Source organism: Scleropages formosus, chromosome 13 (assembly GCF_900964775.1).
Source record: "Scleropages formosus chromosome 13, fSclFor1.1, whole genome shotgun sequence".
NCBI lineage: Eukaryota > Metazoa > Chordata > Actinopteri > Osteoglossiformes > Osteoglossidae > Scleropages > Scleropages formosus.
The window spans coordinates 15,389,907-15,403,490 of NC_041818.1; the positions used below are offsets into that span (position 1 = coordinate 15,389,907).

General features: G+C 42.2%; 2 protein-coding genes across 2 annotated transcripts; one reads left to right on the forward strand and one right to left on the reverse strand.

The window, feature by feature from the left end:
- Positions 1-3,568: 3,568 nt before the first annotated feature.
- On the reverse strand, positions 3,569-6,826 carry camlg (calcium modulating ligand). The gene is made up of 4 exons (XM_018744388.2): positions 6,238-6,826; positions 5,020-5,480; positions 4,815-4,880; positions 3,569-4,224 (listed from the first exon to the last, which is right to left on the reverse strand). The coding sequence occupies exons 1-4, from the start codon at positions 6,404-6,406 to the stop codon at positions 4,033-4,035; spliced, it is 888 nt and encodes a 295-aa protein (XP_018599904.1). The 5' UTR covers positions 6,407-6,826; the 3' UTR covers positions 3,569-4,032.
- Positions 6,827-8,313: 1,487 nt separating this feature from the next.
- On the forward strand, positions 8,314-13,438 carry LOC108929649 (GTP-binding protein SAR1b-like). The gene is made up of 7 exons (XM_018744340.2): positions 8,314-8,471; positions 10,226-10,301; positions 11,222-11,341; positions 12,206-12,271; positions 12,361-12,464; positions 12,908-13,039; positions 13,174-13,438. The coding sequence occupies exons 2-7, from the start codon at positions 10,244-10,246 to the stop codon at positions 13,288-13,290; spliced, it is 597 nt and encodes a 198-aa protein (XP_018599856.1). The 5' UTR covers positions 8,314-8,471; positions 10,226-10,243; the 3' UTR covers positions 13,291-13,438.
- The last annotated feature ends 146 nt before the right edge of the window (positions 13,439-13,584 follow it).

Consider the following 13,584-nt stretch of genomic DNA (forward strand, 5'->3'; position numbering starts at 1 on the left):
GACACAATACAATGTTGGAGGTCCCGGACATAGGAGTTGAATGAAAGCTGCTCCTCTGGCTGCTGGGCTCTGGCCCGTGGTACAAAGCTCCAGAAGGCTTGTTTCACTGCCTGCTTTTATTAAACACTCCCATTCACCTTCAGGGATCCAGTGGAAAATATGAGGCCGAGCTCATATGAATTGCTCCATTTTTTTCCACACGTTTCAAGAAAATCCACCAGCCTTGGTCTTAGTCTGTAGATACCAGGATGAAGCAGGTACTACAGCTGTTAGTCATATCCTTACAAAGGAACTGGGTTCAAATGTCTGCTCCTGCTGCAGTACCCTAGAGCAAGATCCTTATCCTGAATTGTTACAGTAAACATTACACTGGTGTATAAATGGGTAAATTGTTGTAAGTAGCTTGGTTTACAACCCTAACATTGTAAGTTGCCATGGAGAAAGGTGTCAGCAAAATATAAATATTAATTGTTGTAGATTGTGCATTTTAAGAGCTCTTAAAAAGTTAATGCTACTGTGCCTAACTTTGGTGGGTTTTTACACTGATCTGTACTATGTATTGGGCTCAGTGAATGAATGAATGAATGAATGAATGAATGAAGGCAGGACCTTGACATGTTTGGGACCAGGGCTACTTAGGCCCACTTTTTGCATTCATTCTGCATTGTCTTTATTGTCACCAGTGTTCTAAACTGCACTTTTCTACACTGAAAAAAATGGAAAGTAGCTCTACTGAACATACTAAAACAATACAGTTACAATCAACTTAATACATGTAAGTTTGAGATGAGGACATAATTATATTGCATAAAGTCCAAGTGAAATTCAACACAGTCATCAAAAAGTGATACGATCACGCTGCAATAAAATGTTCCAGTCTATTTAGACTTCTAACAGACGGTGTTCACTCAACATGATTTCTACTGCTTGTTCAATTTACTTAATTAAAATTAGTTAATGCAACACAATTCTTTTGCATTTTGTCTCAATTTCATTGTGTACTGTCCATCTACGTTCACTTTATCCAGTTGTGTTGGGACTACGTGAATAATATTTGTTGGGTCAGTGTATTGCTGAAACTGAACTGAAAAAGGGAGGCTCTATTAAAAATATATGTCTATTTATATGTCATATTGTATTATATATAGTTACGTAACAACCCGCGTAACTGGTGTTTAGGTGGGGAGATGTTTTGTGTAAATAGTTGTATTGTGGGTCACTTGTAAATAGCGTGTGTAACCACTGGGGGCATCTCTGGGGGAAATGGGGTGGCTGTATCTGCCAGTGTGGCGGGAGAGAGCAGAGTGGGAAGGCTGGCTGTAGGCGCAGCTGCTGGAGGAAAAGGGGTTCTAATAAATCATTCGTAATAAAGGCTGCTTCTGCGTCCTTCTTCGCCCCATCCAAACCCAGGCCGCTGCGCGCCACAGTTATTTATTTTATTACATCGTTTAACGTTCTATCACTTTATTAAATATATATGAATGAAATGTAATTAATAATAAATATAAATAAGGTTATGCAGATGACCTAGGGATACAAGTTTTTTTTCTGTCTTGTTTTCTTGAAAAAAAAAAAAAAGGAGAAAACCTCAAGTTTCTTTTCGAGATGATTAAAACAAGCCAGAAATGTTGGCTTCAGTATGTTCTGAGTCTCAACTGTTGGCGAATACGTGTTTCCACGGTTGTCACAGCTTAATTTCTATGAGGAAAAAAAATGAGATGAACTTCTGTTGAAACGCTGCCCATGTATTTAGCTTGTATTCAAGAAATATCAAGTTTATTCCTCACATACTTTTGTCTCTGCCTTCTCTGCGAGTTTTTTTTTTTCCGTTTGCGCGGGAGCAACTTCAAAGTGAGGGAGCGCGCGTGCGGTTTGCAAAGCACGACCGTTGGTCTGGAGAGCGACACCTGAGGGACCTGGTAATTCAGTAGAAGGTAAGAATTGCAATGAAAATCTCGTAGTATTTAAGAAAACCCTACACTTTTTTTAAAATTAAGTCGCCCGTTAACAGATTAATCCTATAGTTTTGCCGAGTGTCGTGATCTTCGTATCGCGATCGCGATAGTTGCGACAGTGGTCGTCGCAGGAGTTGTCGCGATAGTTGCGACAGTGGCCTCTCGCTGTGTTCCAATGACTGTACCTTATTTTAAGGGAGAAGAAATCACTCTAATGTTGGTCACAATGAGAAATTTGGTTTTGACTCCCTTTGGAAAATCACCTATATTTTGAGAAGATATTTGTAAAAATGCATAGTATTAAATAAAATTGTGTTTTTTCACATTGCTATTAGGGGATTTTTAAGATCCTTATATTTTGTTGAATTTAGAGTAATTTGAACAACTACACACTAGATGGCAGCAGCGCGTCACACACGTACCTTCACTCGCCCGTTCTTCTTAACTTCTTGTCCCAGTGAGGGTCATGGTGGTCCGGAGCCTATCCTGAAGGTACAGGCTAGGTAGGGTACACCTTGGACGGGATGCCAGGCCATTGCAGGGTAGCCACATACATTCACACCCTAGAGGCGATTTAGAGTCACAAGGACAGCTGAAACATGACTGTGGGAGGAAACCCACACAGACGGGGAGAATATAGACACCACATAGATTGAGCTCGATTCGAATTCACAACCAAAGAGCTCAGGATGCCATCAGCCGGGTGTCATTTTAATCAAATATCGCTTAGTTTCTTCATTAGTCTTGGAACCGTTTGGAGCTACCGAGCGCTTGAGGTTTCCAACATGCTCACACTTTGCAGGACAGTCACAGTTCAGTAATTCATGTATGGAAATTGTCATTAGTTGTCTTTATTATCAGTTAAAAAACACTGAATATGCAAAGTAGAGCCTCTCCTCTTTTATAACAAGTTGTTTTCCATTTTGTCAATTATTGTAAGGAAACATACCCAGTTATCGCAGCCCATGTCACATCCCCAGATTTGCCTGCACAGCAGTGGGGAAATCAAGCATGTTAAAGTGAATAAGTTTACAGTACAGAGGAAGTTAACTAGTTCAGCTGGTTCATGTAGATGAGACAATAACAAGAGGTGTAAATTAACAGGTAAGTTCCACTTACCACTTTTTTTTTTTTTTTTAAACATGCATTGCAGGTTATCCAGATATCTCAAATGTACCAGTGCAACAACAAATTAAGCATTATTTTCACATTAAAACTTTAAATTAAAAAAAAAAAAAATCACATTTTGATCACAATAAATTTTACACAACATTAAATAATTTCATCTAGATTTTGTATTACATGCAGTCAACACAGATTACAATACTGAGGCTTGTACAGTAGGCTGAGGGAGATAAAACATGTATGCTTCCCATTCATTAGGTCTAACTTTGAGACTCTATATGTAGATTAGACTGGATCAAACTGACAACAAAATACATACCATGTTACAAATAACACAGGACACGCTTTGTGAAAAAAGTAGACCATAACTACAACTGTGGACCTAATTTACAAAGCTTTCTCAGAAGTGCAAAATTTGTATCTTAAATTTTCATTTATTAAAACTTTTGTAATTCAAAACTGAAAATACAAAGTTTAAAAAGAGCAAAATTTTGCACTTAGACGAAACTGCAAAATATAAATAAGGCCCTACACCTCCTTTCTCAGAAATACTCTAGTAGCACATGCTACAGCGTAAATAGGTTTATCTCAGTAGAAGCTTATATCTTACGAATGTTTGTAATGTTGTCCAGCTTTGTCCATTCAAAAGAAACTTTTCACAAAATTAGGTGATGCAGAGCATCAGTCCATCAAACAGATTTAGCAAAGAAAAAATTTTATTTCACAGAAACAAATGGGTCCACTTGAACGACCTGTATAGCAGCTAAAAAAAAAAAAAAAGGAAGCAACAACAAGTATTTTGCTGCAGTTTAAATTATCCCAAACAGGGCTAAATTTATGAAAAACCCAGGAGACAGTCATGGAAACACACATGGGACCTGGATGGGAGCTGAGGAGTACAACAAGTAGACGTTGGGGAGAATCTGAGGACCGATGCCACACAAGGTCTCCATCAAGGAACTTCGGAGCCAAACAGAACCAGCAGCTCGTGGCTTACAATGAATGTGAAGAAGTAAACGCAGAGGTCTGTGAAGACATCGCCCATTTTCCTGTAAGTGTCCATAGAGCGGTTGATGACTTCTGCTGGTATTCCTGAGAGCAGAAGGGCTGCGGTCAGCACTGTGGTCTTTGTCTTCTTCTCACTCTGGGGGGAAGGTGGGGAGACAACTTTGGTTTCCTTTTCTGTACAGATCAAAAATCAATACCTGACAAATGACTTTGCATTCATTCAAATTCCTTTCTATCTAGTTATTCCTTCATTAATTATTGATAATTGCTGGTGCAACACAAGGTCTGAGTGATGCTGAGCCTATATGAAAGCATAGGGTTTGAGGCAGAATACACCCAGGATGGGAGGAAAATCACATATTCTTATTCATTCTCACTCACTCACTCACTCACTCACTCACTCACTCACTCACTCACTCACTCACTCACACACACACACACACACACACACACACACACACACACACACACACACACAGAGAAATAAAGAATCTGCAACCCACCTAAAACATGCCTTTGAACTGTGTAAGGAAATCAGAGCCTCCAGAGGAAACCCATCCAGGATTCTCACACACATCCGACTTCACAGCCCAGGAGCTCTAAGGTACCAGCTCTACCCACTGCACCACCATGCTGCCATTCTATTAAGATCTATCTTTAAGACATTTAGTGATTTCTATAAGCAATGATAATTAAGACAAAAACATTTGGAGACCTTATCCTCACCTTTGGAAAGTATTTGTATAAGCCCATATAGGCCAGCTGGAGAGTAAGAAATGGAGCAAATATAGACTGCAAATGAAAAGAGAGATAGTATTAATGTTCTTTATCTCTGTTTTTCAGCTGATAAACTTTATATTCACATATAAAGCAAAGGAGAAAATCGCGTATGCGCACTCTACAACACAACCGTATCTCACAAGCTTCTTACCAAGTACTTGCAGACAAACACTCTGACAACAACGGCCAAAACAACACAGCCAACAAGCCGGAAGAGACGGAAGGCCTCCAGCTCCTCAGGGCCCGAGCTGCTCTCTTGGGTGGGCTTCTCACTAGACAGATGGTCACGCAGCTTCATGGCTTCATCAAAGCGGGAGAGGTACTGCTGCAGCCCCCTACGTGGGGAGCGTGAAAGCCCATCTGCAGGCAGCTCCCCCCGCGGCCGCTGTCTGAGCTCTCCTGGGCCCTCGTCCTCTATGCCACCGCCCTGTATGTCCCGCTTCTCTGTGGGAAGAGGGCCTTTCATCTCCAGGCCCTCGCTGAGGCGGATGCTGCTGCCTCCACCGTCGCTGGGGAACTGAGGAAGTCTTTTTGAAGGGACTGCTGTGGACCAAGCATCAGTTCTGTCCAAGTCAATATGCAGCCTGGGTTCTAACGCATGTCCTTTAGTTGCTGGTAGGGAAGAGGACAACGAGAGCATCAGAACTCAGTTCAGGACAACTGCAGCTGTAAGACTGCGTGCCTTAAAGATTCGCGCTATTCGGCGTAATAATTATCTAGCACGGTAAAATCACACACACACACACACACACACACACACACACACACACGCACTCTCTGAAACCGCCTGTCCCGAGTTGGGTTGCGGCAAACCAGAGCCTAACCCGGCAACACACGGCGCAGGGCTTGGTGGGAGGGGACACACCCAGGACCGCAAGGCACCCCAAGACTCGAACCCCAGACCCACGAGACAGCGGGACCCGGCCAAACCTGCTGCGCCACGTAAAATTACATTACAGTGATTTTTACAAAAGGCATTTCATAAAAACATGCTATAAATATGAAACAATGAACATCACCAGACTCTGTGGACAGTAACACTACTCTAGGGCTACACGAAATCCAAACTTACTGCACCCTCATCACCAAGAGACTGAAATAATGCGAGTATGTATCTTCAGCAACAGGATGATCACCACTCGCTCGCTCGTACAGACATGGCACAAACAGATGGAGGCACCCAGCCTACGAGCACCCGCGTTTCCATGGTAACACTCGTGTTTCCCTACCGTGCCGTGTACTGTGTCTACCGACATGATCATTCCATGATCATATACATCACATGATCACAACCATGATCGGACATCAGCACTAAGAAGACTCTCACTGAGGACGTAACGTACTGAAACAAACAAAGAGTGTGTCTCACCGGCGTCTCCATCCTCTTTGTTCCCTCCACTGAAACCCATAATTCGGTTCATTCTGTCTTCGGAATTCATCAGCAGTTTTCGCCTCCGAATTTCAGCCCTCCTTTTGGACGCCGAAATGGTGCTCCTTTCCTCCGAGCCGCTCTGGCCTACTTCGCCGAGAGGCTCCATTTCCCCCGCAAACGCACGCTAACCCTGCGCTTGTTACTGCACAAGCACTGCCGTTGGACGCGCAGTGAACACAAAGAGGCAGCGAAGCGGCTCGAGTTTCAGCCCAGCCGCTGAAACAATGACCAAGGAAAACTTCACCCTGGCGCGTTTAGATGTCGTCATCAGGCAGCGCGGGTAGACCCCGTGCCCCGCGCCCTCTGCCCCTCCCTTCGTCACCTGCCAGAAAACAGGCCCGGTGACGGTAACGGTGGCTGCTCTTAACAGTAAACGACTCTTTATTGAGATTAATCTTGAAGTGATCGTTGATATTTTCGGTAGTTTGTGGCGCATAGTCCAAGACTCAAGAGTAATTAAAAAAAAATTGAATCATTTTATGCTCTAAGGCAATTCATGTCACGTGCCATCTGTGCTGGGACCGAGTTAACAATGACAACATCGAGCATTATTATTATTATTATTATTATTATTATTATTATTAATAATAATAAAAAAACCCGTTGCCAACACGTTTTTTGGGCCATATTTCACGAGGCCCACTAACAGAAGTCTTTCCAACACTTTCAAATGCACATTAGGTGTCACTCTTGCCTCTTCTACCCGCGTGCTAAAATTGCCGAGGATTATGTTCAACTATTCACTTTACACTACACAAAATACTGGTTAAACTGGTTAATAAGGAAAACCGGTAACAACGAAAAGCTAAAAGAAAGAAACCTCTTTACTTGCCCTCTTTCTGAGAAAGAGTGATGTATTATGCCGTACTAATATACAGTAGAAAAATTGATTTTTTTGCAAGGTTTTCTTGTATTTTTTGCCCGTTTGTAGCATGACAAATAACATAAAAGCCAAGGTGACAGAAAGACCGTGGCATGTGTGTTGTTGGTATTTCTTTCCAACATCAATTCACTTTCCAAAATACGACTTGTACGTATAGCAAAGATCAATAAAATGAGAAGCTGTTTTTTTTTTTTTTTTTTTTACAACTGTAGACTGAAATCAAGTTTTACGTATCGACATATCAATAGCGGAAAACAGAGCGACTCCGTCACGCGTGGTGGTTCTCCAGCTGTGTTCAGGAAAGAGTTAAACTCGCGCCTTCCACGTGCAATACTGTCATTCGCTGGAGCTGGAGGGACGTGGTGGCTCCGCCGCGAAACGTAACGAAACGTAACTAACGTCCAGGCACAAAACCTGCTCTTGGCGGGATAAATTTGAACGCCACCGTGTTTTGCCGCATGCATCATTTAATGCATTATAAGCTGTCGTTTTTTGAATTCATAGTAGAATATGTATTGCATTTATATATTTCAGTCCTGTCATTAATATTTTACGGTTTGGTCCAAAACGCGAGCGTGTTTGCCTGTTCTGCAACACACCTAAAATAACAAGATACACCTGGAAAGAGCTTATGGAATATAATAGTTTCTTGGATCCAAAGACATGCTGTTCAGGCTCCCCCGTAGTGTGTGAGTGATAGAGATTGTCTGTTTCACTGATGGATGAGTGACCCAGCAGGGTAAGCAGTGTATCTAGCAGTGTAAGTCACCTTGAATAAGGTGTGTAGCTGATAACACTACATAGAGTTCAGTGGATGTCGCTTTGGAGAAATGCGTCTGCAAAATAAATAAATGTAAAAGTAAAATCAGTGTCCCATAAACTACATGTTGTGCACGAGCGTTGACCAATGACGTTAACGCCATCCTTCTTTGTCAAACGGCACCGCATTTCGCGAACTAGCAAGTTAGTCAACCAATCACTACGTGTAGCCAGCAGGGCTACCGCGACAACCAACCAATCAATCACGGAGTTCGTCTCTGCGCGGTGAGCCAATGGGAGATCGGGAAATGTAAAGTGGGCGTGGCCGCGCCGCGAAACGGGCGAGAGAAGGCCGAAGCGAGAACGAGGCCCTTGAGGAGTGGTGGGCGGCCATTGCTGTGAGTCGTGGCTCCGTGGGAAGGTGAGGAGAAGGAGAGGAAAGGAGCGACACGGGCACCTGGCGGCGAGGGCTGTATTCTTACTGTCTTACACAGGAAATTTGTTGAATTACTCCCAGCTCAGGTGACAGGTGGGTGTTCTGTCCATTTTGTGTCCTGAATGGTGTTGCTGAGCTACTACTAGCCACTGCCAGTCCCCTTCAGTCAGACATGGATGGATGTTCATGTCAGAAATAGCAAGTGGCTTTTTTTTTTTTTTTTTTTTTCCTTCAGTGAGTCTTGGTTTGTAGTTTAGTATAAGTACAGGTTAGGTGTACTTGGAGCTCTGTGGAGTTGTCTCTGTTTTATAACGGAGTTCGGCAACAATGTAGCTTTCTCTTGATCACATGAACATGTCAAAAAGACTAAAGAGCACCGGCGCGGCTACAGGAAATAAATAGCAACAAAAAATAAGGAGCTAAAATAATGACAATGAATAACGAATGGACTCCTGTAAACTGTATAACTTAATCAAAAAGGGATTTCACTTTCACAGTCCCACATTGGATGTGTCTTGGAAATGGATCCTTAGATTTCCCAGTGAGAAATGTAGAAGTGTTGACTTATTCTGGAGTGTCACCAGTATTATTAGACTATTATTAAGCTTTATTTAGATGACTTCTTTGTCTAAAGTGGCTTATAGCCTTAGATAATCAACTTTACAGCAGCAGCAGGGTGTTCTTGCTGTACCAGGTCAGGCTAAGTACGTTGCTCTTTCATTGGTACTCCCTCACGGGAGGGGATTTGAACCAGAAACCTTCAGGCTCTAAGGCAGAAGAAGTCCTAAACACGACACTCCTTGCTGCACCATGTTAATGTCATTTTAGTAGAACCAGTAGAATATCTAGGACATTTTTAACAATCCATAGTTTTCATGAGTTCATTTATAGTACCATCACCTGCTTCCATTTGTTATTTAGCTATCAAGTATGAGTATAGATAAAGTTTTGGTTAAAGAACTGTACTATTTATAGATGACTTTCATTCAACACAGTCCTTCAGCATGCCTCTAAATTATAGGATCTATATATATAATTATGGTATACAACCAGTTTTATGTTTAGTGCATGAATATGAGGGCAGCTGTGTATGTTAGGCTGTACTGTAACTGAGTTGTAATGAACTTTTGAACCCTGTACACCAATCTGACAAATTGTGCTTTGCCTAGAGTGGGACAGTGTGGAGTGGTACATTGTTACATTCATCTTTCAAACAGAACATGGCTAAAAATTTGGTTAGTTTGTTACATTTGAATTTAAATCCAGTTTGGTGACTGCTTTCAGTTCAAGGCAGCAAGTGCTGTTACAGTAAATATCAATGTTTAATGATTTGCCACAATACAATAACAGAATTCATATGTTATTTATAACTACTTGTCAAATGCTGGGTTTTGGTGACCGGAAGTTTGTCCTGAAAGCATAAACCATGAATAGAAATTACACACACGTGCACGCACACTCTTGCACACGTTACAGTCAGTTTTGGATGAGAAGTTTGCAAGAATCGCATGTCTTTGGACTGTGGGAGGAAACGTGAATACGGGCGAACATGCAAGTTCTGCACAGACCGGGCTGGATTTGAACCCGCGACCCAAGAGCTGTGAGGCACCTGCTGTGCCACTGTGCTGCTAGAGTGAAACCACAAAATAAAATGAGAAAATACGCAATACGGATGCTCATTGTGTGAGAGAAGCCTGTGTTTAAAATAGGAGAACAGTAGTAGTTTTTTTTTTTTTTTTTTTTTTTTTTTTTTTGCTCTTCACACATGTTTTTTGCACTTTTTCCACTCTGCTTACTCAGTGTCCTGTGTAACTTTCTTTGTTCTTTGATTCTTCCCTTATTCTCAGGATTCAGACTTTCCGGATATGTCTTTCATATTTGATTGGATATACAGTGGCTTCAGTAGTGTACTGCAGTTTCTAGGTAAGAACAACTTGACAAATTATTATATCAGAGTTGTTAAAATAAATCTTTGCTGGTAAAAATCAAAATGTGCCCTATGATTTCATGTTCCTACATCTCTCTCGAAAGTCAGAGGAAGTAGAAAGCAGTCTGAAGTGTCAAACTCTGTGCAAGTCTATCTGTAGTGATGAGCAAAATTCAGCAAACGAAAAAAGTTTGCCGGAATGACAGCGCTCCAGTGAAGTAAAAATATTTGCTCTTTGTCAAAGGCCTTGCATACTTTGCGTGTGTGTGAGATCTCACACACAAGAACGCACGCATGCACACGGTGGATCTCCTTGCAGGCCTGAAACTTGATTTGTCTGCTGTAGTGTTCAGCTGACACGTTCTGCACTCATATTCATTCTCCTTTTTAATCATGTTTTTTGTTACCATTGATCTGTCTGCTGTGCTTTTAATTGAAGCTGCAACGTCGGTGCCTTTGTGTCATTTCACACGATTTCAGTGTGGAGACTTTAGATTTTTCTCCAATTTTTTAAAAATATTCCAGGACTCGTATATAGTGTTGCGATGGTAAAGTTAAATGGAGACAGCAGCGAGAGAGTATGTGAAACACTCTATTCATCAGGGACACATACACAGGTGTAGCTCTTAGTGGTGCCTGCAGTTAGCTGAATGCATCTTAAGTGTTAGTCACAATCTATGTAAATGTAATGCAAAATGTTATAGGAAAGAGGTAGTACCTTTGTACCCAGTGGTTGCTGGTTCAAATCCCACTTCTAGCTGTAGTAGTAGCCTTGAGCAAAGTACTTATCATACCCAGCTGTATAAATAGAAAAATAATTGCAAGTCGCTTCGGAGAAAGCTTCAGCTAAATGGGTAAATGTGAAACTGTTAAACTACTTCTTATTCCTGATGATCCCATTTTTACTGTGTTTCAGGACTGTATAGAAAATCTGGTAAGTTGGTGTTTCTTGGACTAGATAATGCCGGCAAGACAACGCTACTGCACATGCTCAAAGATGACAGGTTGGGACAGCATGTGCCTACTTTACATCCAAGTAAGTTGAATCGTTTTTAAAAGAAAAGCATATTAATCAAATGAATAGTGCGGGCATCTGTCCATTAGATTGTAGCGATTTGCTTACAAAACTCTATCTTTTGAATGTAAGAAAATTAAATGTTCTCCTGCAATTTTCCAATTATTCTAACCCATTTGGGCTGTGTATCGTCTCAAGACTCAGCCATTACTTTCATTCACTCTGGGGACACATTGTTAATATTTTTGGGGTTGGGCCTTAGACAACTTTGTGGAAATTCTAGAAATATATCCAAAAACCGTTTTGCTAGCATCTCAAGAGGATGTCTGTAGCCGATAAGTGTGCCTCAGTAAATACTTGAAAAGTTACTGAAAGAGACAACAATTCTCTTCCAGATTCATTTGAATCAACAGGTTGTTTTAGTCTGACAGTAATGCATTCTCATTTTGTCAAACTGGACTGAACTAATATCTTTTAAGGATTCAGGTAATCCTGGCCTTACGACAATCCGAACTTGTAATGGCCGTCCCGTTAGTCTTGTTATATTATGTTTGAGTCCCAGTGTTTGGTAGCGACATGTTAAGTGTTTATATTTTTATGGTTCATATAAAACACACACACACACACACACACATTTTCAGAACCGCTTGTCCCTTACGGGGTCACGGGGAACCGGAGCCTACCCAAAACAGTATAAGGGAATTTGCAGTTTACGATGAGGGTGTCGCCACAGAACCCGATAGTAAGTTAAGGGTGACCTGTACTGGGACAAACCAAGGTGGTCATATATGAAACTATGTGAGAAGTGTGTTAGTTTTTTTTCTCTTGTTTAGTTTCTATCTGTGCAGAACCTGGGAGCTAACAATCACTGTTCTTCTTTCACAGCCTCCGAAGAGCTGACAATAGCAGGCATGACGTTCACCACATTCGACTTGGGTGGCCATGCACAGGGTAGGTATCCCCGGACCATCTATGAGGCTTCTCTCCGTTTACGTGTTGACCACCAGCCTGAAGGTCCACTCCTCTCTGTATGTATCCAGCTCGGAGAGTGTGGAAGAACTACCTCCCCGCTATCAACGGCATCGTCTTCCTTGTGGATTGTGCAGACCACCAAAGACTGATGGAGTCCAAAACAGAGCTGAATGTGAGTGTGGCCAGCTAGTGCTAGCAGGGCCAATCATTATCATTCATTATTGTACTTGATAAGTGAAGACTTTGTAAACTTCCAGTTCTGAGGTATTGTTACTGTAGTTTAACATGATCTATATGTTCTGTGTAATGACCTGTTACAGTTATTGGAACCTGGCTGGCAGTGCTGTAAGCTGCTGGCATCACACCGTTTTCTACACTGGTGTGTCGTGGAGTTTGCTGTGCCCTTTGTGTGGGTCTGATTTGTCTCTGTGGATACAAAGTGTCTGCTTGTACCCTAGACCTCTGTTAGACATCCCAGTGCACCATAGCTGTGTACTTATAGTCACAGAGTGATATTTTGATGGTGCTCAGGAAATGGTTGTCGCTACCCTGTTGGCTCCCTCGGCATGGCAGTTTACTGATCGCAGGTCTTTCGCACATTCTTCTTTAACGCAGGCCCTGATGACAGATGAAACTATTGGGAATGTGCCGATCTTGATCCTTGGTAACAAAATAGACCGACCAGAAGCCATCAGCGAAGAGAATCTGCGTGAGCTCTTCGGACTGTACGGACAGACCACGGGCAAGGTAAAGAGCACACATTTTCACTCGGGTGTCTACACCTCATGCCACGTTATCAGAATTAGGACTTCACTGAAACTCATTCTTGACAAGTGCAGTTGTAGAGCAGCAGTGAGTGAGATGTTCTTCATTGTTCCCAGGGTAACGTGCCCCTCAAGGACCTGAATGCAAGGCCACTGGAGGTGTTCATGTGCAGTGTGCTGAAGAGGCAGGGCTATGGCGAAGGCTTCCGCTGGCTCTCCCAGTATATTGACTAAAGCAGCCGTGACAGCTGCACTCGGCCCTACCGTTGAGCAGAAAGCCCTCCTCCGCTATGGAACCCGCCATGACTTGAACCCAACGGGCCTCTGTTCATGGAACATTTGGATATGCCATTTTCACACCTTTTTTTTTTTTTTTTTTTTAGAAGAACATAATAAAGACTGCTGAAGTTGTGAATTGAAGCCATTGAATAACAGTTCCTACACCCCAACTCTAAAAATTGTGTGTCAAAGTATAACTAATTCCCACCTGGACCAAACTCTCTTGGTGCCCTTTCGACAGCATCTTGA